Source organism: Suillus paluster (assembly GCF_016628075.1).
Source record: "Suillus paluster strain FC165 chromosome Unknown EDB91scaffold_129, whole genome shotgun sequence".
Classification (NCBI taxonomy): Eukaryota; Fungi; Basidiomycota; class Agaricomycetes; order Boletales; family Suillaceae; genus Suillus; species Suillus paluster.
Window position 1 is genome coordinate 51,912 of NW_024537689.1, and position 12,107 is coordinate 64,018.

Consider the following 12,107-nt stretch of genomic DNA (forward strand, 5'->3'; position numbering starts at 1 on the left):
GGTTAGTCGATATTTGCAGCAGATCATTGATCAAACCGGAGTTGGACTCCCAGTCCTCACTAACAGTCCATTCACTCCCGTCTAGTAGTCCGATGTCCCATGGATGGCCTTCCCATTGTCGGCTGAGTCCATCAGCTATGACATTGAGTTTCCCTGGTACATGTCTTATGTCAACAATATTGTGAGCTAGGATTCCATCTCGCCAATGTGCATGCACCGCATTTAAGCGATTACTGATAAGGATGTCCTTTAATGCTTGGCAGTCTGTTTCGACTTTGACCGGGAAGCCCCAGATGGTGTCTGAAAACTTGTCTAAAGCGAACTTCAGGGCAGTGAACTCCAGCAGGAAAGGCTTATAGTTCTGTTCCGTCGATGATGTTTGTTTGGAGGCGAACACTATTGGATGTAGGTGCTCGGTCCACTTCCCTGATGGGCTTTGCATGCGGGTGCGTTGAAACAAATCTGCTGCAAAACCTTCAGCGCAGCCATCTGATGTTATTACAAAATTAGAGCCATCGTACCTTGGAGCTTGGAGGATCGGTTTTGACACAAGTGCTGCCTTAAGATCTAGAAAGGCTTTCATGTGCTTCTCTTCCCATAGATCTTGTAGCTTGTGACTCCGTAAAGTGTGTCGGTATGTGTTCTTTGTGTATTGAACAGCTAATGGTGCCGCTTTGACCAGATCTTGTAAGGGGCCTTCCCGTAGTGAATAGCTTTGAATAAGATCACGAAAGTAACTGGTGAGCCCTAAGAACGATTCCATGTTCAGTGCATCTGGTGGTTGTTCCCAGTTGATGACTGCTGTTAGTTTCGCTAGATCTGGTTGTACTCCTCAGGGCCCAATGGTGGCTCCCGTGAACGATGTTTCTGTCATGAATAAATGGCATTTTGTTGGGGACAGTGAGATGTTGCATTCACTGGCACCTTTGGAATATTCGCTCGAGCTTCCCCATCATTTCATCAAAGCTATTGGCCACGCTCCCTCCATCATCAACAAACAACTCCATTGTGTTGTTGGTCAGCATATCAGTGCAGGTTACTAGCCATCATTTCTGAGAATGTTGATGGGGCGCCTGTCAGGCCCATTGGCATTCTCTTATACCAAAAATATCCCTGGCCTTCGACGTAAAATGCCTGTGTAGGGGCATGATTTTTCTGGGACCTCAACAGTGTAGAATCCGGATGCAAAATCGAATACAGACACGTACCTATGTCCACTGAGGCATAGTTGCTTGGCTCTGATATCGCCTTGGGGCATGGGTGCAATGTTTGTGACTCGATTACCCTTGTTGAAGTTTTGACAGATTTCGCCATTTTTGCAGGCTTTGCCGTCTTGTTTGTATTCTCAGGCACTTCGCGTTCTGGTAAGGTAAATGCTGGTGGCTGGTCATGTTGTAGGCACTGATTGTTGATGGCATGCTGTAGCTGTTCTAGTGTCATGCCTTCTTGTTCATGTGCCTTTTTTTGTGAGGACCGTATTAGCGCAGCATTTAACCATTTCTGGGGGTGCGTGCTCTATGATCCCCACTTTCAAGCATCTCATCTACTTTCCCATGGAAAAACTGTACCTGTGGGGGGGTGAGTGGACATTGGTGAACTCTAAGGTTGAATGTTACTCCCTCTGGTACATTCAGGCGATGAACTGCACCTGGGACTGGTAATACCTCTCCCAGTGAGCATGCAAATATATCCTGTGTATTTTGCAACCAGCCCTTTCACTTGTTCCAGCTTGTTGGGGGTTAGATCTTCCCTGTACTGGACTGCACTTGACTATCCAAATGACTCGTAATGGATTGTGTGGGTGTGTGAGTCGAGTGAATATTGCCGCGTCATTTGCTAAGAAATCCATCGGAATCTCCTTCAGGAAGGCATCTAACTCGTCTGCTGGTATTGGATCCCCATCTGTGGTGATGCATATTGGGGTGATGTGTTCTCTCATTGTTGGATCCTCATGTAGGGTGGTTAGTACATTCCCGTGATTCTTTTGGTACTGGTATGGGGACTCGCCTTGAGGGGGGCTCTTCTCCCCCCGCTTCTGCTTCCCGCTCGATTGTCCTCTGCGCAGTGTCCACCTCGTTGATTTCTTCTGTCTTTGCTTTCCTTGCTTGGGTTTGGTTGTACAGAGTTGTTGTCATATACCAGATCCGACCGCTCCGCTTTCCAATCCGCTCCGCTTTCCAATCCACTCCGCCCCATCCATCCTCCGATCTGTCCTATCACAAACCCGCAGTCCGCCCTATGCTTCCGCTCGACTGCTCAAACTGGTCCCCTTCCATAAACCTCTCCATTCAACTGGATCCCTTTCCCCTTTTAGACATACACTTTGCCCTTTCAGTACATAGACTCTTACTTCTGGATCACCGGTAATTCCTATTACCGCCCGATCGCTGATCCAACGCGTACATATTGATATCCGCTCCGACTTATGTCTTCACCTATGTAAAGTACTTACAAACTATATCCTTGGTACATAGCTTTACTACATAGTTGTCCTGATCACTGCCTCACATAGAAATATATAACATATCCTGTACTTAGATATTTTTCCTTAGTCTTAATATTACTTGTCTTCTCGCAGTTATATCCTGTGAGGATTCTCAGTAGGACCTTGCCTCCTCTGGACACAAGTCTCAACTTGTTGTCACCTCCAACCCTCCGACCCTCCGCTCCGACTTAGAGCCGTGCTCTAAGTCTTCCCCTTATTACCCTGCCCCTATCAAAATCCTCCTATCACCCCTTTCCCTATCCTCTGCATTACCCTCCGACACCTCTGCTCCTATCAAATATCTCCCTAGTTCCTATCCACCCTCCGCATTGTTCCCCACCTTTTCCGCTCCGCTCCTAGTTGGTCCGCCACTAGCAGCTCTTACTCCCCGACCCCCAAAGCGGACCCAAGCAGTCCACTCGTCCTACCGTCGGACAACGTCAGATCCACTCCAAATTTGGGGCACATACTCGGCTAAGGGCGGAGCGCAAGAGCTGAAGCCAAGCCCCGACCCCTCTGCCTCCTGAGCCAGCACAGTACCTAACAGTTGTGGACCCTCTGTTTCCTGTGACTTTGACTTTGTCAAGCTCATAGTTGTGAACCGCTTTGAACGCTTGTAGCATGGGCTTCCCAAAGAGAAATTTCCATCCGCCTCCACTCTGCAAGACTTCAAACTCCCCTTGTGTCTTTGCTCCTCCAATCTCTACTTCGCCTTCCCATACTGCTTCTGATTGGACGACTACTCTGTTTGCCATCCGGAGCCTTTTCTTTGATGGCCGCCAGTCTCCTAGTTGATGTTTGACCCGATTGAAGACTGACACGCACATAATGCTCGTCATCGCGCCCTCATCAAACAATGCTTGGACTCTGACTCTCTCTCCTTGCGGTCCGATAAACGAGGTTTGATGTAGGAATGGTAAGCAGTGCCGGTCGTTGTGCCTGTTGTCTTTGACATTTTCTGCCGAGTACAAATCAATGATGTCACATTGCTCATCTGAGGTTGTTACAGTGATGGGATCTGCGCATACGAATGTCTCGACAGGGCTGGGAGGCTGGTCCTCGCACATTGCCTCCTCATGTACGAGGACAGATGTATCTGGGTGAGGTACAATGTTCGTTTGGGTTGTCTGGTGCTCCTCTACACTGACAACCCTTGTCCTTTTCCCTGCTCCCATTGTTGGACATATTTGTCCTCAAATGCAACATAAATATGCATCGCGAGCCCATGGTTGAAACTCCCTAATGCTCTCGCCGCGAGGCTGCACCATATTCTCTCCTGGATGGTTAATTGTGAGGTTTCTGGGATTCTGCAATCCGCTGCCATGTGACTGTGAGCGCTGCATTTGAAGCATTCCCCTGAACAAATCATTGCACTGCCTGGACTGGAGTGGAAATTGGGTGTTCTCAGTGACTCTGCCATTCTACCCGTACTTTATGAACCACTGTTTGAGTTGCTCTTCATATGCTTGTCTGCCTATGTTCGTGTCTGGGTGGTGCATCATGTCATTAATGCAAGTTCACATCATGTCTTGTTCTTCTGGTGTGAGAGGCTGACATTGATGGAAGGGTTGACGAGCATTCTGGGGTGGTTCTCTGGTAATGTAGCGTATGCGGGCCATAGCATTGTTGAAGGGCATGGAAGTGGAATTATTGATAATGGGATGTTCATTCTGCATAGGTCCAACGTTTGCATGTTGAAGTTGCAAGCACATAATTTCGACTGCTTCTGCTTGCGAGTTCTCAAGCCACGTGAGTTGGGCGTTCTGGGCTTTCTCTACTTCTTTTTTCATCCGGGACGCCTGCGCTTTCTTGTGCAACTTGTTCATGTCAATGTCCTTAATCTCCTCTAAAAATTTCTTCCAATCTGTCAGGCCTGGCGTGGTGAGTTCCTTCATGATTGTTGGTAGGTTCTCATGAACTTGGTAGATGAGTCCAGCTGTGGTGGCTGTTCCGGCTTCATTGATGAGTTGTTGGAGACTGGCGTGGAATTGGAGGTGCGACCATGTGGGGACATCTGCTATGGTAACTTGCACTCTGAGTTCTTCTTCTACTAGGCATAATGCTAAAATTTCATGTTGGTAGTCAAGTCCGGTCTTTTCTGCTACTGTGATAGCTGGCCATCGGGTCATGAAAGCTGTCTTCACATCTGCCCATGTATTCTTATCTGAGGCACTGAGTTTGTTGCACCATGTGTCTGCGATTGACCCTGCAGACAATAAGGTGCTAAACACTGTAACTTTAGCCGGCTCAGTCTTCATGTCACTGAGTATGATGAAGAGATCTACATTGCAAAGGAAGTTTTGCGCATTTTCATCTGCCTTGCCGTGGAATCACTTTGGGGCATTTGTCTCAGTCATCTTCCTCTGTACCGGTGATGGCTGTGGTGGGACTTTAGGGTTGGATGGGGCTTTGATTGGAGTGCGCAGACGTGGGACTAGGAATTGTGGTGATATAGAGGTGAATGGTGGCTGTAATATTGGGAATGGGGCTAGGAATGCTGATGAGGTGCTGAACGTGGGTAGGGTGATGCTATCTTTGTCTGGTGCTCCTTCTAGAGATTCTCAGTCTTTGTCGTCCTTTTCCAGTTGCTGTTGAACTTCCTTCAACTCGTATTCTGAGTTGTCTGGTTCGGTGTTATTGCTGTCTAGTTCCTTGGTCTTGAGTTCTGGTGTATCTAATGGGGAAGATTCAGCAGACGTTGCTGTAGATGATGATATGAAAGGGTTTGTTAGGCTTTTGTGAATAAATCAACTGTTTTTTCCTTGTTCTGGTATGGCTTTGGGTGGCATTTCCAACGTTGACAAGGGCTTTTCTATATCTTCTTCAAGGCCGTGCCGCTACGGTGTGTTTTACACATGCGTGTTGGTGTATGGTCATTGACGTTCTAAGTGCCCTTCTCATTGACTTTTCTGATGTGGTGGCATTGCGTTTTGGCCAATCGGCACTTGTTCAACTCAACTGGTAGGAGTTAAAATGAAGATCAAGACACACTCTCACCACAATGGAGCAGGCGCTCCAGCCAATGTGAATGCAAGGGATGAGTTGGTTCTGTTCTAGTCTCTGTCTACTGCTACCTTCCCTTTCGTATGTTCTGCCTTACTAAGCTGCTCTAACCTCCGTAAATCCCCCAACTCTGCACCCCCTTGCTAGGGGATGCCCCACTCCAATGACATCACAGTCTGTTGGATAGCAGGACACAGTGAAGTAGTAGGCAATGAACTAGCGGATGAGGAAGCCAAGAAAGCGGCAGAGAGCAGACTGGAACAGCAGTGCGACCAATCAGCTGCTGCAATATCTATCACTCAGCCAACTACCCAGCAGCCTCTCTGCCATCAAGCAAGCCTTCAAAAAGGACACCAGAAGCAGATGGGACCACCTTTGGGCAAAGTCCCTGAGATATGCCCACATGCAGCAGATCGACCTGAACATCCTCTCATGCTCCTTTGTAAAATTAGTAGCAGACCTCCCAAAACAACTAATCGGCCTATACATGTATTTCCACATGTGACATATCAGTCTCAACCACCATCTTCACTGCATCCAGCGAAGTGACTCTCCCAATTGTCCTATATGCCAGAACACAGCAGAAACTATCCATCACTTCCTCTTCAAATGTCCCCAATACAACTGCGAACGCTTCATTCTACATCAGAAACTCGGTTGCAAGGCTACCTCTCTCCCCTGTCTGCTATCCAACCCCTTGGCTATGAAACACTTATTATGCTACATGAACAGTACTGGCAGACTTAAGACTACATTTGGTGACATGTCCCTTCCTCCTCCACCTGATCATTAAATAACACTCCCCAAGCAGCTTACAAGACTCCCATGATACAAACCTATGTGTACTTCATGACCCATCAATGACACACACACCTAGACCACAAAACATCAAGCTCATCATCTAACCTACTACTCCACACCTAATTTAACTCACCTTACACGAAGACGAAGGCTCAGCCCACAGCAAGCCAAAGAATATTAGTCGGGAGGTGGAATTGGTCCTGGGACACCAGACAGAGGCAAGGTCCTTAGACCTGGAGGAACAAGACGAAAGGAATAAGAATAGAAAGACAGAAAAAGAATCGGACCAGATGACGATGACAACCCACTCCTCACCAGCAGACCCACCTCATTCCACTACATGTCCCACTGAACACCACCAAATTGCACCACTAATGCACTTCTTTTATAGCTTCATGTACAAGTCTGTCCCTTGGGACAGTCGAGTACATGCTTCAGTTTACCAAACCCTACAAACCAATAGTCACACCATACATTATGATGAGAGATGTTGCCTCATCTTCGAACAGATTGTGCATCTAAAATGGCCGGCAGGGAACGGCAGGACTGGTGTGGGAATTCCTCACACCAAGGCATTCGCGAATCCAGAGATGTAGCAAAGGCAGGGGCCTTTTAGACTAGCTAGTATTGTCCGACATAGGGTACATTACCCCAATGGACAGAAATTGGAAATAAAAAATAAAAAGATAAAAGTATCTCAGTGACACAGCCGGTGAAATCAAAGATATTGAGTATGGGCATGCATGAACAATGATGCAGGAAATAAGAGATGAGTATTAGAGTACCAACAACGAGAAATTGTAACTGTACATGTAAGTAAGCACTTCGCTTTCGCTCACACCTCTTCCCCCAGCTGCTAGTCTTCATTCCGCACATACTGGTCAACAGGGCCCTCCTGGAACACCCGAGTCACGAATAATCGCGCCCTGAATTTTCGATGCCATCTTGTCCTGGGCCACCCAGTTAGATTCAGCTGTGTGCTGGGACATTGGAACGAGGTGCGCCAGCGAGTTAGTGAGGTGCCGCGGGAGGCTGCGGGAAGTTCTTCTGCGGAGCTTTATAAGGGAAACCCCACTGCTCATACGGGTTCGAAGAGTGGACATTGCAATCTGTGTCGCGCAGCTGCATGATTTACAGCTTTACACGTCCAGAAGAATGTGGAGAAGTACTGTGTTCGTTCGTTCCCGCTGAGCTGAAAGAAGATATTGTTAGGTTGCCCCCGTGTGGCGAAGATGAGGTGCGAAGGGGTGTTTTGGGGATGGTTCGTAAGGGCTGCCCCATACAACATCTAGCAAGAAGAGAAGTCCGTGCGGAGAGACTGGGCGATGGGATCCATGCGTCACCTGCACGAGCCACATTGTCGACGTGCTGGCATCGAACATGACTGCATCAGTGCCTGGATGCACTAGCCCATGATTGGGGGAGAGGAGGACCTGCGGACAGTTCTCCGCTAACATTGCGAGTTCGTGTTGCATTGTATATGTATAGCTTGGGGCCATGTCCCGCTGGTCCTTTGGCGCTAAATGAATCTTTGTTCGCAGCACAAAGTCTTCATTTGCCGGATGGCATTGTCCATGCAAATCAGGGCGTCCGAGCTTGAAGGTGCCTCCAAATGTCGACATGAGGGCGACCACAGCGCGACGATAGAATACCTCACCCGCATCTTTCGCGTCCTCCGATTTTATTAGGTCGTCGGCGATCTCTTTCGCGGTGAAGGAGTCCATGGAGACGACCTTGTCCACGAGGAGCCTGCTAGCGAATTGTGACATGGGGTATGGGAACAGATCTGGGTGGGATTTTCCAGGTGCCACAGCAAAGAGATTATGGCTGTATCTGGCTTCTCGTTCGCGCAGTGTGGGTTGCATGCTCGAGTTCACGGAGATGACAATCAGCATCACTGGCATGGTGAGATTCTTGCAGACAGTAACGTGCGTTAGACCCAAAATGGGTGTATGAGCATCGTAGGGACTCGACAGCATCATGTCCTGGTGTGACAGCACTAACGAGGATGGTCAGCGATAACTAAGATGTTATAGATTCATTCACCTCATCACAAATATCTCATCGAACTTGCACGGTTTCATCCACTGCCGAACCGCGACATCGTATTCAGGCAACCATTTGATGTCGAGGCCCAGACTGTCTGGCCAGAACATGGTGAAGATAGCCTTGCCGCATGTGTCCCGCATCAGCACACGAGTGTGCTCGGTGCTCTCACGCGTGACGGAGTCTTTCTGTGTGCTATCGATGAGGTGTAGTACGTCTTTATGTTGGAATAGGGGGTGGTACTCACTGTTCTTGTGGAAGAGCGAAGAAGCCGTCGGTGGTGAAGCACCAGACTGGTGCGTCCGTTTCATCGATCTGGTAGGTTACTGGCCGACGCGCAAGAAGGCGCCTGACGAGGACGTATGACAGGAAATATGTCTTCCCTATGGGTAATTGGCTGCATCAAGCAGCGGACATTGTAGAAGGACGTCGACTCACCGATACCAGCCGACCTATGGATGACGAGATTGCGCTCGTTCCATGAGAACCTGTTGAACATGCTCTCATATACAGAGCGGATGACCATCGAGCTCGCTCCATTTGGTAACTTGGAACTAGGGTGTCCAGATAGATCGATGGCGGAGAAGATTAATGGGTGTGTCCTGGTTCGGACTTCCTTAGTATCATTTCAAGTCCTGGGGAAGGAAACAGGCTCACCGTTCTTTATCCTCCATATCTATAACATTGCATTCCAATCTTCACACACCAGAATGGTCTTCCTGTTGCCACAGGGCATGATAGAGTGCTAAGAGGTTGGAATGCGATACCGACGGGCTTGGGGTTGCAGTGGATGACATGTTGGTTTGCATGATAGAGTTGGACGAAGATGGAGGATATGGAAGCAGTCGCCGTTTAGTCGTTGCGGCATTTTCGGATGTGGCGGATGGACGGATGTCTTCGTGACATCACTTGAGTGGAAGTTGTTTACTTCTGTTGAATTGTGAAGCTGCTGACTAACCATAGTATTGGTGGAGGTACAACAACCTAGCTAGCTAGTGCAGCTGCACGTTGACGAGGAAGTGAATTTATGGCATAGTTCACAGGTAATTCTCTTCCTCGTCGACTGCTTCCCTTTCATTATTTTTCACTGACGAAACAATGATCGATAGGGTCCCTCCTCGTTGCGCTCAGTACTTATTTTGCATTTGAGATGCAAGGATTATTGCACGATGGTGCCTTCCTTCGAGCTTGAGATCGCTAGCTTGGCGTGAATGTGCTACTTTAGGCTGCAGGTTGGCTCCGTCGAAACTTTCCCCTGCGGGTTAGTGCAATAAGAATCATCTAACCAGTGAACAACACCTAGCTTACTACCGGTGACTAGCTGACAAACGAACTGTCGGGACTCTCGTCCACCACTTTGGGCTGGCAGAGCTCCACGTGTTCCTAGTTAGCCTATACTTTGTGCCAGAGACACCCCGTAACATGAAATGGAGCCTGAGCTCAAGATGACCAATACTTAGTAGGATGATTGACACCGCTCTCTCTGACGTGTACGTATCATGCGACACGATTCTATGTATGAGGTTGCTTGCGAAAGTAAATAAGTACATCCGATTGAGCGCTAGGACTCGTGGGGTAACGGGTTCGCTCCAGGCTCATTATCACCCATCGCATGTCACATATGGATCGTTTAGCAGGCAGCATGAGGAACAGGTACAATTTATATAGCTAGTGACTGTGCCGTCCGGTCCACAATAAACGTAGATCGGGTAGCCGCTGTTAAAATCCGGGGCCCATCCGCACTCGACATTGTCTGCGAGCAGCCGTAAGCATACAGTCAGAGGCCCTCACGTCCAGAACTCGCTAGGCTGCAAAGTACTCACTAGGGTCTTTGCAGTGGAAGCCGATTATCTGCAGTGCAGTAGCTGTGACAGCGATTGCTGCGACAGAAATAATCATAGTGTTGAGTGAGATGAACTTCATGGTTGTAATTCAGGAGAGGGCTAAGGCCTGAGGGTGTATTTGCTATTGAGTCGAAAATTAGCATGACCATCGGTTTTATACGTGAGGGGTAATTCATTTTCCTGCGCATCCGCTCGCATGTCCGGATGCTCTGTAGTAACGTAACCGATGCCTATGATCTCTTCAGAGCGTCAAAAGTACAGTCACAGCGTTTCAATATTACGATACCTCTTAAACATAGGACCTATAAGGACTTGATGAAGTTGATCTGGCAAAGCATCTAAATTTGGGATCACTCGCTGGGATTCGTGACTTGCATACACTTGCTGGCGAAAGCACCAGATCAGATTAAGAGCTAGGACTCGTCAGGTAACGTATTTGCTCGAGGCCCATTTCAAACATCACAAGACCTATTTGAACCTTCTATGACGCAGCATGAGGCACAGGGACAATTTTCATATGAAATGATCGTGTAGTCAGGTCCACAAATAAAAATTCAGAAGAGGGCTAAGCCCTGACGGTGTTTTTGCCATTGAGTCGAATGCTGATACGACCTTTTATGTGCGGGTGGTGGTTCACTTTCTGTGCATCCGCTCATATATCTAGATGCTCTGTGATGTAACAGATGCCCACGCCCCGTAGCATGATCTCTTCAGAGCGTCAAAAGCAGTCATAGTGCTCCAAAGTTATGATACCTTGACGTGGAACCATGAGAATTTGATGAAGTGAGCTGGCAAATTTGGGCCTATTGAGATTACCCTAGTATTGTTGGCAGAATGCTAGATTTCTGCCAGTGGCAATTGCCGGCAGTAGGTCGAGGGTGGGTAGTAGAAGCCGGCAGAATACCAGTATGTCGTTCGATCTTCAATGGAGTCCTTAGTATTTCTCAGAACTGCGGCTCCATTGGACAAGATGAGTACTAGCGTTAAACAGGGGGGGGGGGGATATAGTATTACCCACAACGAATTGTTCATAGTCTTTGTAATTGGCTATCGCTCACTGGCAGACACTTGTAGTGGAAACAAATGATTTGTAGAGTCGAATATATTTCGCATATCGGTGACTATAACACTGGGGTCGGTACGAAGTATGGATGAATCCGTGAAGCTCTTTCCAGCCCCGATTGTGTGCGTGAGTGTGCACAAGAAAAAGAGAAAGGTGAGCTGTGATGGTTGGCGTCTAGCCTGAGTTGGGTGTCACACAGGTCGATTGGGTCCACAAGAGCGTTGCTAGGTGATGCGAGGCGCACCGTTGGAAGTCAAGAGGGCTTAAATAGTGAACAGGGAACGACGGGCAGAGCTCGACGACGCAAACGTTGTCGAGCAGCTGTAGGACACTGAATCGGCAAATACCGGACAGTGCTCCCAGGTTTCGGACTTCATCCCAAGGACTCACCTAGTGCACACCCTCATATGCATGATCAACGCCGGTGAAACTCGTGGTCTGCGTGTCTTACTGACAACCGTGCCAAAGTCGACGAACCAACTGTGCACAGGGCGATCTTGCGTACAGAGGTATACTAGGGCTCATTAGGAAAAGAATCTGGAACATTGTGGAAAGTAGGCTGCCTGGTACGTAGTAGGTATCTTTGCATCTCTGGGTCTTTCCAATCCCATTCTGACTCTTGCTCCAAGTCATATTCACGCTCACGCTCATATTCGGTTTCCCGTTGCATATTGCACCCTTAGATTCGACCTATCATGCTCGTCCAAACTGTTGATTTTCTTGCCACGACGCGCTCAATCATTCTCTCCCATACTACCAGCTCAACTATCCTGGCTCGCCTCCTTCACGATCGCGGATTTCTTTCCTTTTCAGCGATTTGTATTGCTTGTACTACGCAATACAATGAATCTTTAATTATCTTGCT

General features: G+C 48.2%; 3 protein-coding genes across 3 annotated transcripts; all 3 read right to left on the reverse strand.

The window, feature by feature from the left end:
- Window positions 1-4,002: 4,002 nt before the first annotated feature.
- Window positions 4,003-4,743, reverse strand: EDB91DRAFT_1255168 (uncharacterized protein; the record flags this gene model as incomplete). The annotated part of the gene is made up of 1 exon (XM_041323931.1): window positions 4,003-4,743. One exon carries the CDS (start codon window positions 4,741-4,743, stop codon window positions 4,003-4,005), a length of 741 nt encoding a protein of 246 aa, XP_041170539.1.
- Window positions 4,744-7,331: 2,588 nt separating this feature from the next.
- Window positions 7,332-8,480, reverse strand: EDB91DRAFT_124951 (uncharacterized protein). Its single transcript, XM_041323101.1, has 3 exons — window positions 8,336-8,480; window positions 7,942-8,288; window positions 7,332-7,884 (listed from the first exon to the last, which is right to left on the reverse strand). The coding sequence occupies exons 2-3, from the start codon at window positions 8,269-8,271 to the stop codon at window positions 7,498-7,500; spliced, it is 717 nt and encodes a 238-aa protein (XP_041170540.1). The 5' UTR covers window positions 8,272-8,288; window positions 8,336-8,480; the 3' UTR covers window positions 7,332-7,497.
- A 1,395-nt stretch (window positions 8,481-9,875) lies between these two features.
- On the reverse strand, window positions 9,876-10,368 carry EDB91DRAFT_1170638 (uncharacterized protein). Its single transcript, XM_041320183.1, has 2 exons — window positions 10,159-10,368; window positions 9,876-10,088 (listed from the first exon to the last, which is right to left on the reverse strand). Exons 1-2 carry the CDS (start codon window positions 10,256-10,258, stop codon window positions 9,937-9,939), a joined length of 252 nt encoding a protein of 83 aa, XP_041170541.1. The 5' UTR covers window positions 10,259-10,368; the 3' UTR covers window positions 9,876-9,936.
- Window positions 10,369-12,107: the final 1,739 nt, after the last annotated feature.

What these genes read in the sequence shown, in the direction of transcription:
- EDB91DRAFT_124951 (XM_041323101.1), bottom strand. Translation starts at nt 8,271, where the DNA reads ATGATGCTGTCGAGTCCCTACGATGCTCATACACCCATTTTGGGTCTA. An exon ending in ACGCGAAAGATGCGGGTGAG is followed by an intron (nt 7,885 to 7,941) that starts GTATTCTATCGT and finishes GGCACCTTCAAG; the next exon opens with CTCGGACGCCCTGATTTGCA.
- EDB91DRAFT_1170638 (XM_041320183.1), bottom strand. Translation starts at nt 10,258, where the DNA reads ATGAAGTTCATCTCACTCAACACTATGATTATTTCTGTCGCAGCAATC. An exon ending in CTTCCACTGCAAAGACCCTA is followed by an intron (nt 10,089 to 10,158) that starts GTGAGTACTTTG and finishes GGCTGCTCGCAG; the next exon opens with ACAATGTCGAGTGCGGATGG.